This window comes from Sprattus sprattus, assembly GCF_963457725.1.
Source record: "Sprattus sprattus genome assembly, chromosome: 13".
NCBI lineage: Eukaryota > Metazoa > Chordata > Actinopteri > Clupeiformes > Clupeidae > Sprattus > Sprattus sprattus.
Window position 1 is genome coordinate 9,830,621 of NC_137911.1, and position 18,761 is coordinate 9,849,381.

An 18,761-nucleotide genomic window follows, 5' to 3' on the forward strand; every position below is an offset into this window, starting at 1 on the left:
TTCCATGACCCCCCCCCCCTCATCTTCAGGTGTGTGTGTGGCAGCTGTGCCTTTGTAAAACTGTCTCGTCTCCCTGTCAAAGTGAATGACCAGGAAGGTCAGTCATTCTTGGTCAGTTCCTCGCGTCCTCACATTCTCCTGACTGACTCATTTCCCTCCACAGGAGCGAGCCAGAGGGAAAAAAATAAAGTGAGTCAATCTCTTTGTAATTATCTGGCAAAGACCTTGTTAGTTCACCATAGCCCTTGGCAGATGGCAAAATCATGCTGTCCATCAGGTTTAATCAACAGCACTGCACACAAACACCGACTGCTAACACTCTTGTTCTCCAGTCAGTGTCTGTGTGGAAAGAATCAGAAATCAACAGGGGAAGAAGCATATCTCGAGCAGGAAGGGTGTGATTAATATAAAATGTCACCCAGAGAGGTAAGAAAAGACAATTTTTCACTTGACTCAGGGATGGGTTTCACATATTGATATCTGCTGTCAGAAAGAGCCCTGGGGAACCTCCTGTGATTTGTATTCGCTGCCATGTCTATGACACTGAGCCCTTTTCTTTGCTCCCAATGAAGGGCTCGTGACACTTTAGAGAGAACGCAAATCATTCAGAATCAACCCTGAACCTGTCCTCTTTCTCTCTCTCTCTCTCTCGCTCTGCATACTCTGAGAGCAACTAGGAGACTAACTAACTTCGATTAGAATTCCAAAACCATCCAATTAAAAAGGTGCATTTCAACATGAGGGGAATATGAATAGAAGTATGCAAGCCAAACCATACACGCCTACGCAAACACATGTACAAACCCACACACACGACACACACACACACACTACAGAGGAATAGAGGAAGGATTTGGGCAAGAGCAACAATTATGAAGCTGTCAGAAAAGTGAAAAATCAAAACAAACTTTTTTACAGGAAAAGAGAGAACGAGAAAGACACGTATGGGAAGAAATTGATTTTGACTGAGTGCTCTACCCCTCTGAACAGGCACCACTCGAACCCCTCCCAACACAAACACCCCTTTCACGATTAGCTTTTTAAACACTATGAGAGCTGAGTTGACTCAGTTCAATACAGAGAAGTCAATTTATCCTTCCAGCACAACCTGAAAGGGAGTCATTTCGAAACATAAATAGGTTCAGGGCTGATGATGATGCCTCGTTCCGTTTTTTTTTTTTTTTTTCATAAGCCTAGCGACCGCGACCTGGCTATATCTAATTAAATTCCAGGCTTTGCCATTCACAGCTCTGCTGCAGACTGGCGGTGGCTGGAACGCATATCAGAGGAGAGCCCACGTCAGCCCTTCAGCTTCATTGCTTCATAACCCCACCCACCCCAAACAAAAACCTTTGTGTGCATCTCATATTGTCATGGACAGGCAAAGAGATCTGAGACTGGTGTTTATTTGTGTATGCATGTGGGAGCAAGTGGCAGGGTCTGCTGAAAAAAGATGTTGGCACTTGAATACATAGTTAAACACTAATACCTAGAGTTCTTTTTTTTTGTCTCCTGCAGTATTTCTTTCTTTCTTTATTAATTGTGAGGAAGCTGCTTCAAACCCGGGGTGCATTAATTGTGGACGTTTAGCACAACTCATTCGTCCGCCCCGGGAGATAAACAAACCATGGCTACACATAATTGGTAAACAGCATAGTGTAATGGATGTTGATCTTGGCTGTGCCAATATTTCCCAGGGGTGCACATAGAGTGGCAAGCTTTCAGGGACTCCAGTGGCTGTCAAACAAGTAACTTTTGGCCCTCGCCGGAGTTGAATAAAAGATTATTGGTGGTGGTGGTATGCGGGGGGTGGAGTTGGCTGAAGAGGGAAGAGACAGAAACAGAGAGAGAGAGAGAAAGAGAGGAGAAGAGGAGGAAAAAAAGAGATGGAGAGAGAGAGAGAAAGGCCCTGAGTAGCTGCCAGTTCTCCCATCAGGGTACCTCTCTAGCTTGGCTAATGAGATTTCCATCTCAGGATACAATTACTGTTTATTGCTTTGGTGAGATTTCTAATTCGGTGCGCGCAGACCTTCAACGGAAGGAAAGTGTTCCTCTGGAACCCATAAGGAGGAGGATGAGGAGGACAAAGAGAAGGGGGAAAAGGAGGAAGGCGGGGGGGAGGGGGGATTCAGAGCAGCTGTAGAGCGAGGAGAAAAAGAAAGACAAAAAAAGATCAAGTCAAACAGCTAGGAGGCCGAAGCAATATGAGACCACCTTTGGTGAGGTAGCCCACCTTCCTATCACAAGCTCGGATCAATACGGAGAACACAGACGTGACACTGCTGTGCGGGGAGTTAGGTCTGCACAGATCCCTTCCTTTGTGTTCAGAAGTCGGGAAAATGACCATGGCATCTGATGCGTTCGCACTACCGGGATTCACCTTGAAGAAACTGACCACTGTCGCTGCCGGTCTTTGTGCTAACAGATCTGCTTATTCATGCATTTTAGCGCTGGAGCCGACCCCAGGAAGCGGGTGCACCTCTTCCAGCGAGAAAGACACTCCAGCACAACACCTCCTCCAGCAAACACTACTTCAACCTGGGTCCAGGAGGGCCCATCCAATATCTCTCCCTCAGATTCAGGGGAGGAAGGGAGGGGAATAGAGAGCATGAACAGCAAGAGAGAGAAGAGAGAGCTAGAGAGGAGAGAATTTAAGATAGAGAGCAGAAAAAAAGAAAAAAGAGAAGATGGAGAGGGACATGGAGAGAAGAGGGGTTATCAGAGAAAGAATAATAGCAATAGAGTCATCCTATCTATTCTTTTGCTTTAAAGAACAATAATAACACAAATCGCTTAACAATAATGACTATTACAAATCTGATTATTACACTGTACCTACTCTGCTTAATTCTGTATCTGTATCTCATTTTAGGGATCTATTTTTATCTTTTGATTCGCTGTTCTTTGTTTTGAATGACTCCTTTGGCAATACAAGTGCCCTTTCTGTCATGCCAATGAAGCACCATTGAACTGAAGTGAAATGAATCGAGGAGACAAGAGTGAGAGAAAAAGAGATGGCAGAGAGGAAAAACAACAGGATGGATAGAGACAGATAGACAAGAAACAAAGCAGAGAAACACAAAGAAGAGCCATTATGAAATATGACAAGAGAGCAAAAGAGGTAAGAGCAAGGAGATGTGAAGATGTATATAGGAAGAAGACTGGAATTGAAATTATAGCCATTATATACGCATTACACAAATGGAATGTCCAGCCATTATGAAGATGAGGTCGATTAGATCATGGACATCCATACCGTCTCACAACAGCACGAGAATGCGACATTTATGGCACTGTTTGATGAAAGCTTATGAAAATGAGGTTGCATATTGGATTATTCAAATGGTAAGAGGGGGTAGAGAAAGCCTGCGCACGTGAGAGAGGCCATTCCTCCAGCACTCCATGCAGTGGGCTGTGTTCTTCATCACCGGAGGGTTGGCGGAATAAAAAATCAAAAAGATAAATCATACCGCGAGCGTTCCCCGGAGGGCGGGACAAACCTGCACACACACACACACACACACACACACACACACACACGACACACATAGAGGTCCTATCCGCACATAACTGATGGGATGATGCAGTTCGAACGAGAGGAAATTCTGCCGCTGAAAAATGGAAAGTAAACAGAGGGAAGACAGAGAGAGAGAGAGTGCGTGTGTGTGTGTGTGAGTGTGAGGAAACGTGTGTATGTGTGTGTTTACATGTTTGTTTGTGTGTGTGTGTGTGTGTGGGAGGGGGGGGGGGGTTCTGTTTGCTTGTGTGTGTATGTGTATGTGTGTTTGTCTGTGTAAGTATGTGTGTTTCTGTGTGTGTGTGTGTGTGTGTGTGTGTGTGTGTGTGTGTGTGTGTGTGTGTGTGTGTGTGTGTGTGTGTGTGTGTGAGAGATAAGGTGCAGAGGCCTGTACTCTCCCTTTTACACACACATACACAAGCAGACACACATGCCTCCAAGAAATGAAAAAACAAAATGCCATTAACAAAAATGAGCGAAAAGCCAAGCAGCTTCAACTTCCATGGGCACAATGCCAAAGGCGTTTTCTGGGGGTCACTCACAAGTAGAGCATTATTAAATTTGTAGAATATAATTTTCATCAACTCCTCATTATCATAGCGCGAGAAGAGCTTGCGGCACACTTACGACTTTGACGGTCAGTCCAAGCGCTCCATTTCCAAACACTCGCTCGTTTCCAGTTTTTCCGCCCCCTTCTCTCTGACGCACGCAGCTTTATACTCTCCGATTACCCAGATCAATCCAGAATTTCGTTCACACACGCTACAGATTATGGCTTTGCTGTTGTTATCACAGTTTTTCTCATGCTTATCAGACTATTTATTAACTTCATTGTTGTATTGTTATTTACTTATTTGTTTGTTTATTTATTTATTTATTTACTGTTTTTTTGTTTTTTTTTTGCAGATGAGTGCAAGGCCGCGAGACATTTCCTTGCTTACTGCGATGACCTTTATTCAAATACCAGCACCTGGAGGATGTGCTGTTTGCTGGTTCACCTCTGCTCCAGGGTGTGCAGATTGAGAAGCATAAACACCAACACAGAGTTTCAGAGTTTGAGCACTTTGATCAACAAATCATTACATTCTTACCCTGCGGCTGACGGAGGATGGCGTGAGATGCAATTGCTTTTTTTCCGCTCTCCTCCCGGGCCCCTACCTTAAAACATTCCCTGCGTCATATATATCAGAGCAGGATAAAAATGTAATCTGCAACCGCCGCGACCCCATAAGCAGATTTTTATTAGGCTGTCCTTTCCTGCCTACCCGCCCCTCTGATAAGGGAATAAACCAGCTCAGTCCCTCGGACACAGGGAAAAGGTCAGTGGAGGATGGTTCATTCATCGCAAACAGAAAACACACTCACACACGCACACACACACACATTCACACACACACACACACATTCACACACACACACACACACACACACACACACACACACACACACACACCACACACACAGACACACACACACACACACACACACACACACACACACACACACACACACACTACACGCACACAATCACACACAACAGACCAGTTTTCACTTTACATGCAATCACATAATCACTGAGTCACTCAATGAACCTCCAGCAACTGCTCAGGAGTCAAGGAAAATTCAAGAGAGAGAGAAAGGGAGAGCGAGAGGGAGAGAGAGAGAGAGAGAACGCTCCAGACAGAGAGACACATAAACAAAAGGGAAAAACTTGAGCTAAAAAGAAGAATGACTTTCTGTGCTGAAGTGCTTTTTCTCCCCTCTTCATTTTGCTCAGCCCTTTGTATTCTGCTATGTATGTTGCCGGTCAGAGGTAAAATGCCGTGTTGCTATGGCAACCAGTCTCACTTCTCATTCATGTCATCGTTCTGCAAATCTTGTCGTATAAAGAGAAAGAGAGACAGAGAAAGAGAGGGGAAAAGAGGAAGGGAGGAAGAGAGAGAGAGAGAGAGAGAGAGAGAGAGAGAGAGAGAAAGAGAGCAGGAGAGGCATTCCTTTTCATGTTAACTTCTCTCCACCACTTCCCTAGCAATTGCACATAGAACTACAGGCCCCGTTCTATCTGAGTAAGGGTGTATTGAGAAGGCTGAAGCTGGAGTGCGTGTGTGGGGGGTGGGGGTGAGGGGGTTAATTTATTCTGTGTAAATAATAACCTAGTTAGAATTCAGTCCAAGGCCTCACTGGGAGTAAACATATCACTTAATAATTCAAATCACACTGATTCAGTCTGAGAAATTAAAATGCCCCCCCCCCTCACCCCACACACACTTTACAGTCATGACAGGGATAGTGCTCAAAAAGCCAACAAAGTTACTTAAAAGTTGTGAAACAAGCCAGAATACATCTCCCTTTTTTAAATCACCATTTGCATCCACATCTGTCTGCACACACACACGCACACACAAACACACACACACACACACACCGCGGCGTGTTTGACTTCCAGACCTTGTTTGATTGCCCAACAGTATCGATCGGCAGACATGTGCTCGGCTTACAAAGCTCCCCTCGCGTGCCCAGTCTGCTGAGGAGGTGGCAGCAGGAGCAGGAGCAGGAACAGGAGCAGGAGCAGGAGCAGGAGCAGGAGCAGGAGCAGGAGCAGGAGCAGGAGCAGGAACAGGAGCAGAAGCAGGAGCAGGAGCAGGAGCAGGAGCAGGAACAGGAGCAGGAGCAGGAGCAGGAGCAGGAGCAGGAGCAGGAGCAGGAGCAGGAGCAGGAGCAGGAACAGGAGCAGGAGCAGGAGCAGGAGCAGGAGCAGGAGCAGGAGCAGGAGCAGGAGCAGGAGCAGGAGCAGGAGCAGGAGCAGGAGCAGGAACAGGAGCAGGAGCAGGAACAGGAGCAGGAGCAGGAGGTGGTGCTCTGAAACATGAGTCCTCTCCTGTGCTATTTGTTTGCGCGCTTGTAAAGCCTGGCCAGCTTTTGTCAAGTCCCTCGGCAGAGAGTGAACATTTCGAAGGCTGCCCCTGGCACTGAGGGCTTCTCACAAGACTGATTTTGTGATAATGTGTAAAAAGGGGCAGAGAGAGAGAGAGCATAGAGAGGGACGGAGGATGAGTGGGGTTCATTGGGAAGAAGCATTTTACGGCACGATCAGCTGTTCTCTTCTAGTCCTCAGGACAACTGCAGAGTCTAAGTGTGGTCATGGAGGGCTTTTGAGTGCGTGTGTATGTGTGTGTGTGTGTGTGTGTGTGTGTGTGTGTGTGTGTGTGTGTGTGTGTGTGTGTGTGTGTGTGTGTGTGTGTGTGTGTACGCTTTTGAGTGTGGTCTGTTGGGTCCTACCTCTCCACTGCCCTGCGGGACATTCAGTGACAAGTGGGGGCATTTGACCGTGACGTTTCCAGGAGTCACACCAAACAGCGCTGGCATTCCAGAGGAGCTGGTGGGGTGATGGGATATGCTTGGTTTAGCACCAGCTAATGCCTAAAGTAAAAGCAAACGTCTGCTGCTCATTGTTTAAGAATTAAGAAGTAAACGGAAAATGAACAAGTCATTTAATATGTGGTGGAAAAAAAAAACATTCTCTCTTGCTCTCTCTGTTGGTGGATATGTGTGTGTGTGTGTGTGCGTGTATATATGTCAGAGGAGAGCAGAGAGAGAGAGAGAGCGAGAGAGAGAGAGAGAGAGAGAGAGAGAGAGAGAGAGAGAGAGGGAGAGAAAGAAAGAAGTCACCAGAGAGGAAATTACGAGGATAAACAGTATGGGGTAAAAAAATAACAGAGGAAGTATCAGAGGCAGTGATTAGATAAGGGCACCCTGTAGCTCAGCCCCCTCACTAGTGACGGCCAGGCAGTGCAAGGAGCCCACAGCGAGGAGAGGCTGGACTGTCACACATGAGTGGGAAGAGAGGAGCGAAGGAGAGAGAGGAGAGGAGAGGAGAGGAGAGGAGAGGAGAGGAGAGGAGAGGAGAGGAGAGGAGAGGAGAGGAATGGAAAGGAAAGGAAAGGAGAGGAGAGGAGAGGAGAGGAGAGGAGAGGAAAGGAGAGGAGAGGAGAGGAGAGGAGAGGAGAGGAGAGGAGAGGAGAGGAGAGGAGAGGAAAGGAGAGGAGAGGAGAGGAGAGGAGAGGAGAGGAGAGGAGAGGAGAGGAGAGGAAGGTGTGAAGATACTACAGGAGAGGAAGACAGAGGATGGGAGAACAGAAGAGAGAAATATGTGGAACAGAGGATGCAGAGGCAGGAGAGGAAAGGAGAGGATGGTGTGATGAGACTAGAGGAAGGGAAGCTGAGAAAAACAGAGGAGCAGGAGAAGAGTGGAAGTGTAGAAATTTAGAGAACAGTAGAACGGGAGACTGAGAGAAGGAGAGGCAAGGAGGGTGTGATGAGATTAGAGGAGAGAAGAAGAGAAGAGAGGAAGAGAGAGAAAAGATCATGTGGTATAGGGGACGGGGGGTGTTATGAGCCTAGGGGAGAAAAGAGAGAGGTAGAACGGAGAAAAAAGGAGAGGACCGGATTAGAGAAAAGAAGACATGAAATGATAGAGCAGTGCAGGAAAGGAGGAAAAGAATGACATGGGAAAAAAGATAAAGATGTAAAGTAGGAGAGGAGAAGAGAGGCAAAAAGGAGGGACTAAAAGAGAGGAGAGGAGAAGAGAGGATGGTCAGGAGAGATGAGGAGAGGAGAGGATGAGAAAGATACAGGAATGACTTGCCACTAGCTAAAGGCATAGAAGTCCACCCAACCGCCACAGGTGTTCCAGCCCATGTACACACACACACACACACACACACACACACACACACACACGCACACCTCTGCTCCCCGAGCGAGCCACTAACCAAATTCAGGTAAATCGACGGCAAAACTCTGCGAGCCGTGAGAAACGACACCACCAGCACCACCCCCTGATGCCCCACCCTGCCAGTGCTGCAACAGCCGGGTGGAATGATGACACAGTTACAACGCCATTGCAACACCAAAATAAAACACTTTGGTGTTCTCTCTCCAGACAAGACCAATCTGGGTCTGATCGACTGGGCGTGCTCAGTGGGCGTTAGATATCAAAGATGTGCCCCGTCCAGGGCTATTTGTTGTGGGCAAACTTATGTAGAGGGAACGGTGTGTGTGTGTGTGTGTGTGTGTGTGTGTGTGTGTGTGTGTGTGTGTGTGTGTGTGTGTGTGTGTGTGTGTGTGTGTGTGTGTGTGTGTGTGTGTGTGTGTGTGTGTGTGTGTGTGTGTGTGTGGGTGTGTGTGTGTGTTTGTGTGTGTGTGTGTGTGTGTGTGTGTGTGGGTGTGTGTGTGTGTGTTTGTGTGTGTTTGTGTGTGTTTGTGTGTGTTTGTGTGTTTGTTTGCATGCATGCACATGCCAAGGCAAAGCACAAGCCAGCTGGACAGAACAACCAGCGCACAGCAATCCAATGAGCTCATTTTTAAAAACCAATTACTTTTCATAACTGGATTTCGGAGGCAAGGCAAGACAATGGGGAAGGCTTTGACACAATGAGGGAAAACTTGGGGGAATTTTTCATGCTTAATGCCTCATACTGCATCTATCGACAGGGTTTACGTCTTTGCGTTGGATAAGGGAAAGCAAAAGAAATCGTTTGTTTTCTGTAAATAAATTCCATTTAGTAATGCGGGAAATGCAAAATATTCCGTCACATGGATTCGCCGCTTTTGTTTGCCAACGCCTTTTTCCGTGCCTGTCAGAGTAAACAAAGTTAGTTTGGATGGAATCAATAGAAACATTCTTCTAGGTTTTTTTCTTTCTCTATCCCTCTCTCTCTCTCCACTATTGCAGTGCCGTCTGTTACCCCGAGATAGCAGTTTAAACAATATCATTAAAAGAGATTCAATCCCCATTTAAAGTGAACTCTACAATCCCCTTTCCTAATTACAGAGGAATTGTTCATGAAATATTCAAAGGCACAGTATCCCTATCTATGAATGTGAACTTCCATAACAATACTCTGTGCGGTATAAATTAAGTTAAAGAGAATGTCTGTGGTATATTGCACGCTCATAGCCAGCTTTGTTAGAGCTTTGTTAGGGACCCAAGGAAAGCCGTCCGCAGACAAGGATTTAGCAGTGTAACCATTAAGAAGACTCCGAGTCCTATTTTAAGCTGAAAGATGCTGTGTGTGTGTGACTACGTCGGTGAGGGCCTGGGATCTTACTTTGATTTTTATCGTTGATAAATTTTGTTTAATCACAGCGAGTAGCGGGGTATCGCTTATGAAAACCAATGCATGGGGGACTTTAACAAGGTTATTAAAAAGTTTGGGTAAGGGGCAGGATAATTAGTCTGTTGGAAGAGAAAATAAAGGACACCCACGTAGCGCTGATTGCACAAATATTACATCAGGGTGAGCTTTTCTCCCCAATTTGTATTTAAAATGTTAACCGCGCCGAGACCCAATTGTACCTGCAGTCATCATGACGTCTTGATACTGTCACAATATTGTCTGCATTAACGGTATCTGAGAACAACTCACTCTCTGTATCAACTGTAGATTTAGATCTCTCACCACCAACCAGTTCACATGTAAATGTTAATGTCATCTCAACCACCATCCATTCACACCTCCATCTCCTAACTCCTAACACATCTCCATCAAGTCTCCACCGGCACCATCTATCGCTGGTTATCCATCAGAGGTGTTCGCACAGCAAGGGTGGGTTTAAATCGCAGTCACGCACACCTGCTGATGTTGTCATAAATTGACGATGAAATGATGAAACTTTACTCATGTGTGTTATTCTTCACATAAGGAAGCCCATTACCACTGCCTGCACGGCGATTCCCTGGTGGCAATCAGCTGCTTTTCAGAGCCCTCACTAGTATGAGTAGCACATGCTGATTGCAGCGCCTTGCTTTAGACTGGATGTCTAACAGGAATTTAGTCCACTCGTTACTACACGCCAGGCTCTTAATCAAGGAGCACAAAAAACCTGATTGTAGGGGGAAACAGACGGTTGGATTTTGTTTATGGGACTGTACAAAAGTGTGTTTGCTTTGTAAACCTCTATTTTTCTCCCTCTCTTTTTTGTACGTGTGTCTATGTTTCTGTCTCCCTTCTTTTGATATGTCTTTGTCTCCCTTCTTTTTATCTGTCTCTGTCTCTACACATGTCTCTGTCTCTCTTCTCTCTGACTGTGTCTCTCACTGTTCTTGTCTCTGTTACTCCTCTCTTCCGCTGTGTGAGTAAAGAGGCATGGGTTTCAGCACCATGGACAGCGGCCAGCTGTCCTGGACTCACCAGCACCTCCATCACACAGCACTGACCTGCCACTCTTTATTACAGCACCAGCACCACAGACCTGCTGGACCCTCACACATCTGCCTGCAGCAAGGTCACCTGCCCACGTTCTCCTTATTAGCAGAACGACCAAAACAGACCAGGAAAGAAAAAGAAAAAAACTGAGAGGGTAAGGCCATGCTCTGCCCAGCTTGAATTTCTTTCCAGGAACGGGAACAGAATGGCCTGTGTATCCCACATCTACACACAGTTCAGTGCAGTCTCTGTTAACCAAAGTAGAGTAGAAACCTGCTCTGGCCTCATTTCATCAGCCAAGAATTAACTAGGCCTATCTGACACATCTACACATTGTTTTTGCAACAACTAATATAAAATAATATGATTTGGTGCAAAATAAATTTCATAGGTGGTGAATGGTGGTTATTTGTTTCTGGATTTTCAATTGTGTTTTTCATTGTGAATTCTTAGTTGGCGATATTTTATATTCACTTTCTTCCTGTTCCTTTTGTGTAGCCTTCTCTCAGATCGATTACTACCTCACTGATAGCCCATAATATTCACTTCATGTACTTCATGTTGGGAAGAATGTGAGAATGCACCATCCAAATGACCTCTGTGGAGTTACAGGATAAGTATAGCTTATAACTCACTGTACAGCGCTCTCAAGCAGAATAGTTTATCAAGGCTTAGTTTTTTATTTATGTTTTGACCAGAAACTTTACCTCAAGAGCTTTCGTTATTCTTCTCCATTCTATCAGACAGAAGAAAGAGAAGAGAGATTCAAGCTGGAGAGAGGCTTGATAAAACGGAACCTTGAGACCTGAAAAGCCTTCACTGCTGCTATGTGGAAGTTGAATGTGGGATTCTAACAGCTGGGCAGTGAACCTCCACATCTGAATGGAGCCCTCCCCTTGGACCTCGTATTTCACCTCACAGCTGGATCTGACCTGTAGTCTACCTCCAGATCAACTGCTTCTTAAGTGCTGCCACATGAAGTGGTTTCAGTCTATACTGTGTCATTTCACATACATGCAGAGAGGGAGGGAGAGGAGTATGGCGTGACAGAGAATGAGAGAGAGAGTGAGAGAGAAAGAGAGAGTGAGGATGGTAGAAAACAGCAGGTAGAAAGGACAGAGAGTTCTCACAGAAAAAAACAGCAGGTGAAAGAGTGTAAAAACACAACAGCAAAGCAAGGAGGGCAGGAAAAGAGAGAGTGAAGAGAAAGAGAAAGTGGGAGTATTAAAGAGAAAAAGAGAGTCTGACCTGTGAATCCTTTACAGATTTGACCTTAACTTCACAGCTAGGGTTTAACCCTCATGTTGTGTTCCAGTCAAAACATTTTGAAACTGTAGTCTTTGAAAATAAATCTTTTCTTTCATCTTAAACTCACAAGGCTTCATGCCGTCCTTCACCCTACTGATCCAAATGAATAAAAGTAATTTTAAATAATTAAACATGGTTAAATTTGTTGTGTAAAATAAATGAATGTCCAAAATTGTAATACGAAAATCAGATGTTTTCAAAAAGCATTATTAATATTTATATCAAGCTAGTGAATTCTGACCAGTAGTGTACCGTAGTTTAAGCCTGACCCCTGCCTCAGAAACACTCCAGATCTCAGAAGTAACCCCTTCTTCAAACACTGCCTTAAAACACACAGTTCAAACTCTTCATGCTGTCCAGTCCACAGCTCTGTCCCAGCCCACATCTCTATGGATCACTTGTATCTATGCAATAGCTCATTTTAGAACCAACAGTCGGTAACCCATCTATAAATTCAACCTACTCTCGCTCCTAGCTACATGTAAGCTGCTCAATGTTAAACCAAACCCCTGCCTCAGAAACACCCCAGATCTTGCCCTAATTATCAGTAACCCCTTCTTCAAAAACTGCCTTTAAACACACACTTTAAACAAACTCTTCATGCTGTCCAGTCCACAGCTCTGTCCCAGCCCACATTATAGCACTTTACTTCCAATGTTTACCGCTTGATCAGCCTCTCTCTGGATCGTGTCCTACCTCTGGACCAAAGCAACTGCCGTAAGAATACTGTAAGAACAAACTGAGTGATAGAGAGAGAGAAGGAGAGAGAAAAAGAGATGGCTATAAAAAGAAGGTTAAAAAAAAAGATACCCAAAGTGAAAGTGACAGAAACCATTAGGAACATTTGTGCAGGAGAGATATGGAGTGAGAAACAAACAAACAGAATGAGATGAGAGGCACTTTGAGCAGCAAAGCAAACGCAGCGTTGTGTCATGTAGAAGTCCTCATCACTGTGGTGGAATTTAGAACACAGACCGCCCCCACACGCCCCCCCCCCCTCACCATCCGCCCTCACACTCCCTAGTCACTCCACCAAGCGCTAGAACCTCCCATTAATCCCAGAAGGGGACAGGGGCCGAGTGGACAGGTGAGCGTCTGAGGCAAAGTGATGGATGAGTGGAATGGAGGGAGGCACTGTATGGGACACGGACGAGTGAAAGAATAAGGTAGCCACACCAGGGGCTTCTGTGGGGTGGAGGGTGGAGAGAGGGAAGGGGGGGATGAATGCAAGCTGGGTGAGAATGAGACCCATTAGAGCTGGAGTGGTTCCTGATGGCAGGCACAGGCACAGGCAACGCCAGACTAGCCCAGGCTGGACAGGAGGAGTCACGACATGGCCAAATGGGACACATTAACACACACACACACACACACACACACACACAAACACACACACAAACACACGTACACACACACACACACACACAAGAGAACATACATGCCAGAGAAGGACAAATGTATACAAACACGCATGAAGACACAAACACACATAAATAAATACAAAGACTCGACAGAAAGGCACAAGTATGCACGCATAAAAGAATAGACTAGACACTTACAGTATGACTAGAGAACACGACATGCAAAGGAAAACATCACACGGACATTTTTAAGGAGTACAAACCTTTATGATCATCACATACACACACACGCGCATACACACACACATACTGTAAATACATACACACATACACAAACATATGCTCACACACTCTAAGACACACAAACACACACACACACACACACACACATACACACACACACACACACACACACAACTCACGTGTGGGCTGCTAACCTCTGCTCCTTACCACCCACCCTCCTGATTTCCTCCCGTAAAGCTTATCTTATTTGGGCAGCCCTCTCCCCCTGGGCACTGCTGTTAATTAGTTTTCTGCCCTCTCCCCTGTTCTCCATGCCTCTGCTCTCTCCCTCTCGTGCCTGCAAAGCCAGGTGTGCTCACTGAAGTTCCCTCTTCAAAGGAGAGGAAGACGCACCATCAGGATCTACACCAGCCATGGAGGATTTGGGAGAAGGCAGATGGGAAGAAGCTTCACTGACTGGTGGACTCCACAGGGTTATTGGTTTGTTGTGGGCTGCTATACACCTGTGGGACTCAGTTTGGCAATGTGAATGTAACCAGTTCAAACAAGACTGTAAGCCATTCAAACAACACTGGTTTTTATTTGCACTAAAAGCTTCATCATGACATACTGTAGGTGTGTATAGTAGGGATGTATAGGCAGTCCATACTTGTTCTTTGAAGCTGTTTGGTGTGTTGCATTGCACCTGAGCAACTCCTGCTATTCTACATATAGATTAAGTATAAGTATTAAGTACATAAGTATAAGCGGTATGGATTACTACAAAGCTGGCTTCTACAACTACAAAAGCTGAATTGTTTTGGACTTTTGTCTCTCTGGCTCTCTCCCTCCCCCTCCACGGACCGACAGAAATCTGTGGTTTGGATGCCGGAGAGCATGCCTCTCTTTTTTCCTTCCTCCCAACAACTACAAAGGTTTGATTTGAAAACCTTTCAAATCTTTTGGTATTCGGCTGAAAATCATCAGGGAGAGATAGAGGGGAGAGCGAAAGAGAGAGAATGAGAGAGGAAAGGGAAAAGGAGAGAGAGAGAGAGAGAGAGAGACCTACTTCAGAGGATTCCATTGACACCCGTGGGCTTCGTCTACCAACTCATTTCATTATTTATCACAATGCGCAACACTCCCTATGCACCATTGCTTTCATAGCGAGACACACCTCACTCACTCTCCCTCTCCCTCTCTCTCTCTCTCTCTCTCTCTCTCTCTCTCTCTTTCTCTTTCTCTTTCCGTTCGACTGAAAATGCTTTGTGGTCCCGGGAGCCCGTGAAAATCTATATGGCGAGCTGTGTTCGACTGCACCATGGAGCTTCAGCTCACCTCACCTCATCGCACCTGTCCCAGCGGAAATATGGAGTGCAAACACGGCTGCATGCCGCCACCGATGACTAAGAGCACGCCGCACCAAAAAAAGGGCCTAATTTCTAATTGCCCCTGCTGAGATGACTAATAGTGTGTGTGAGCGTGCATGCATGTGTGTGTGTGTTGTGTGAGTGAGAGAGACAGTGAGTGAGCGAGAAGGAGAGTTAGTAAGAGAGAAGAGGGAGATGTGTCTAAAAAAGAAAGAAAAAAAAAATGTGCCAAAACTTGTGTCTCTTGTTGACTTTGAAACGCCGGTGGGCGGCCACTCCCAATGACAAACCTGACAAGGAATAAATCACTCGGCGTGATGTCATTAGAAATGGCCGCCGACTCCTCCGCTCCAGCTGAGCGCTGCTTGTCTGTGACGGACGGGGGTGACGGGGAGCTGCTGTGCCCGCCCGTTCGCCCGTCACCCGCCGGAGGCACGGTGGAGGTGAGGCGTTTGAAGAGCGGCCGTCTCCTCGTGGCCCCCCCCTGAGAAGCCTGACAGGCCGCAGCCCCAGCTGCTATTTGGGAGGGCAGCGTGCGACAAAACACGGCTAAATATACCCCGGCAGCCATTTTGTATGGCACATGTTTGTGATTGACTGTGAAAGGGATTATGCATGCTGCAACGGAGGAAAGGTTGTGTTCAATGACAGCTTTAGGTGTTAAACTGGAAGAAACTGCCGAATCTATTTTTAACTCATTTGTAACTCTAAGGTCATCACACACGGGTTGTGATTTACCAAAGTAATGCTGGACATTGGATAACCAATCATCCAATCGGTGACACATCTACATGGCTGTCTCCCACCAATTAAGTTTCGAGTTGGGTGCTAATTTAGTGTTTAATGATTTTCATTTTCACTCGATGGGGCTGGATTGATATGGCAAGGACTCAAACTGTCTCTCCAACATTGAGTATGCTTCAGGCCTCAAGAAAAAAAAAAAAGAAAAAAAAATACACCTCGACTGCTAACTCTATCAACCCACTACACCGGGCTCAGCTTTTCACCACAGTCCTGCAAAGTGGCTGCAGAAAGCTGGCAATCTAATAAGTTCCACTGCGGACTCGGTTATAGATATTGTAGCTTCGCATCACGTTATGAAGACCTCCATACGCAGTACTGCAGGTACGAGCTGGGTTTTTAAAATTGCTGCTCGGAGACAATCTCACAAAACAGGTTAAACCTAGGATTCATCCAATAGGTGCCAGGGGCAAGACAGCCCCAGTGTGGAACATGGAGCCAGAACAAGAAAGGCAGCAGAAGGAGCCAACGGATGATTTCCTTGAAAGTGTACGGCTCACTTAAATCAGTGGAAAAGCAAGGTTTTGCCTGAAAGGAAGCAGATGTGCATTGAGTGCCCAACATTAGCACTATTACTTTATTTATGGGGTGGGCGGAGACACCAAATCACACTGTTAGTAAAGTAACATGCAGTACCATCTGGTGTGCGTATGGAAAGTGGGGAAAATTCCTCACACCCCCCCCCCCCCCCCCCCCCAGCACCCCTCAAAATAAAATAAAATGTTTGACGCTGTTGCAATTCTATGCTGTTAAGTATGTACTGTGGATATCAAAAGACGAGTATGTACTGTGGTTATTACTAAGAAAAGACTTCCTGGCTGATACAACTGCAGGAAGCAAACGTGAAAATCAAAAGCAATCTTGCATACACAACATTTCTGAAAACTGTGCCCCCGCTGCAAATATATTCAACCCATATCTGATACAAATCTAAATCCTACAAGTCATGCAGCAAAGGGTATTTCATATTCTCCCTTCATCTTCATCCTTTGTCACCCGAATAGGAATAAAAAACCCAGCCATGCAAAGGTCTGCTGAACCATACGGGGGGAGGGGGGGATGCACAAGCGCAAACTCCCTTTTCTGGCGCACTGTAAATGGACGCTCACTGACCTGCTTGATTCCCAGTCTGTAGGCCTTGATGCGGTCCACTGAGCCGGGGTTCATTTGGGTCCACTGAAGCTTGAAGCCGTACACCCGCGGCCGGTTCTGCCACAGCGCGCCGTAGGTGTCGAAGTAGAACTCTGGGGCAAAGGCCTTACCTGCAAAAATAGAAAAAAATGAAATCAAAATAAATAAATACTACATAAATATATAAAATATCCAGTGAGTCTTGATTAAAGCTGTCTGACACCTGAAAGAACTGGTATTATTTTAGAATGAATTGCTAACAAGCACTGTGATTTGTGACAGTTTTTATTACATTGAACTGTCCCATTTGTGTCGGACAAACCTTGTTTACTCCATGCGCACAAATGTGTTTTGGTGTCTAAAAAGCATTGGCATCGGCTGTTTGATGGCGGGTCTAAAAGCATTTGCAAGGCCTTTTTAAGGGTCTGAGAAAATTAGCAGATTTTCTGGTGGCAAGGCAAGACGGTCCAGCTCTTTGACAGAGGTCAAATGGCTCGGTAATTGAAGAGACACTGGAGAGATTTGGAGAATGTGATTAAAAGAATGTCACTTGGAAAGCGAGGGAAAAATATATTTAAATAGCTGAATAGACCCATCTTTAACAGCAGTTCAAAGGCAACATTGACACAAAACAAGCCACTAAATAGGTCTCCTCTATGAACTTGGGAGCTGACAGTGTATGAATGTGAAAAAAAAAAAAAGCTAAGCACGAAAGGCTGTCCATTCCTCGTCAAAGAGAGAAAAAAACCCTAAGTTGCAGTTGCTGAGACAGAGGGGAAAACATCAAGATGGAAGCCTTTTAAAATGCTCATTAGCAGCAAAAGGCAAGCAGGATAATGCGTGCGCAGACATAAACATGAGCGGACGCCTCCATCACCGGGAGAGTGTAGCTCACATGCCAGAGTGGGTGGGGAGGCACGTGTGTGTGTGTGTGTGTGTGTGTGTGTGTGTGTGTGTGTGTGTGTGTGTGTGTGTGTGTGTGTGTGTGTGTGTGTGTGTGTGTTTGTGTACGTGCTTGATTGAGAGGTTTCGTTGGTGGAGGAGAGGGGAGACAGGAACACGGTGCAGGATCGCAGGAGAGGAGAAATTTACAATTGGCCTGTCCAGACGTGAATAAGTGGCAGCTTGAGTGGCGTGTCAAGGTTGGGGAAGAGGAGGAGGCAAAGGGGGTGGGAGGGGGTTGTGGTGCAGGTTAGAGACGCAGAGTACAGAAATGGACAGAGGCACAGAGAGAGAGAGAGAGAGAGAGAGAGAGAGAGAGAGAGAGAGAGAGAGGGAGAGAGACAGAGAGAACTAGTGTGTTACATCCATAGAGAAAGACACCTAGACACTGATTTAAACAGGTGTGCAGATATGCAGAGATATTCTTGCAGACAGACCTACAGACACACAGGCATATGCATAGATGGATATGTGTAGGAAAGACAGACACATTCCAATTCCAGTCTTATTTTCACCCCTACCACTTGTTTTCAAGTCCCCACCTGGTTTTGAGTTGCCACTCAAGTTACAGGGTGGTGTTAGAGGGGGGGGGGGGTTGGGATTGAGACATACAGTAGAGATAGACAGATTGACAGACACAATCTGATAGAAAGAGACAAAAAAAGGCAGATATACAGATACAGAGAAAGAAAGTGAGGCAGAGAGAGAAGGAAATGTGCTGATCTCTGCAGCCGGGAGATTAAACCCGTCACCGGTGGTTATATTAGCGTCCGCTTATTAAGAAGAGGAATCTACAGGCGCCGCTAATGGGCCGCTTACTCCGCTTAAAGCTGCTAGATAAAGCCCTGGCTCTGCGTGGCAGGAGGGGGAAGGTAAATGTACCCAGGGCTGGGGCGCCATG

The 18,761-nt window shown here is 45.9% G+C and overlaps 1 protein-coding gene across 1 annotated transcript in view; it reads right to left on the reverse strand.

The window, feature by feature from the left end:
- Positions 1 to 18,761, reverse strand: part of mdga2a (MAM domain containing glycosylphosphatidylinositol anchor 2a) — a gene marked incomplete at its 3' end in the record, with an annotated part of 137,078 nt that overhangs the window by 16,279 nt on the left and 102,038 nt on the right. The window contains exon 10 of the mRNA XM_080850690.1: positions 16,901 to 17,049. Within this exon, the coding sequence (XP_080706816.1) occupies positions 16,901 to 17,049 (149 nt within the window). The remainder of the gene's footprint in view (positions 1 to 16,900; positions 17,050 to 18,761) is intronic.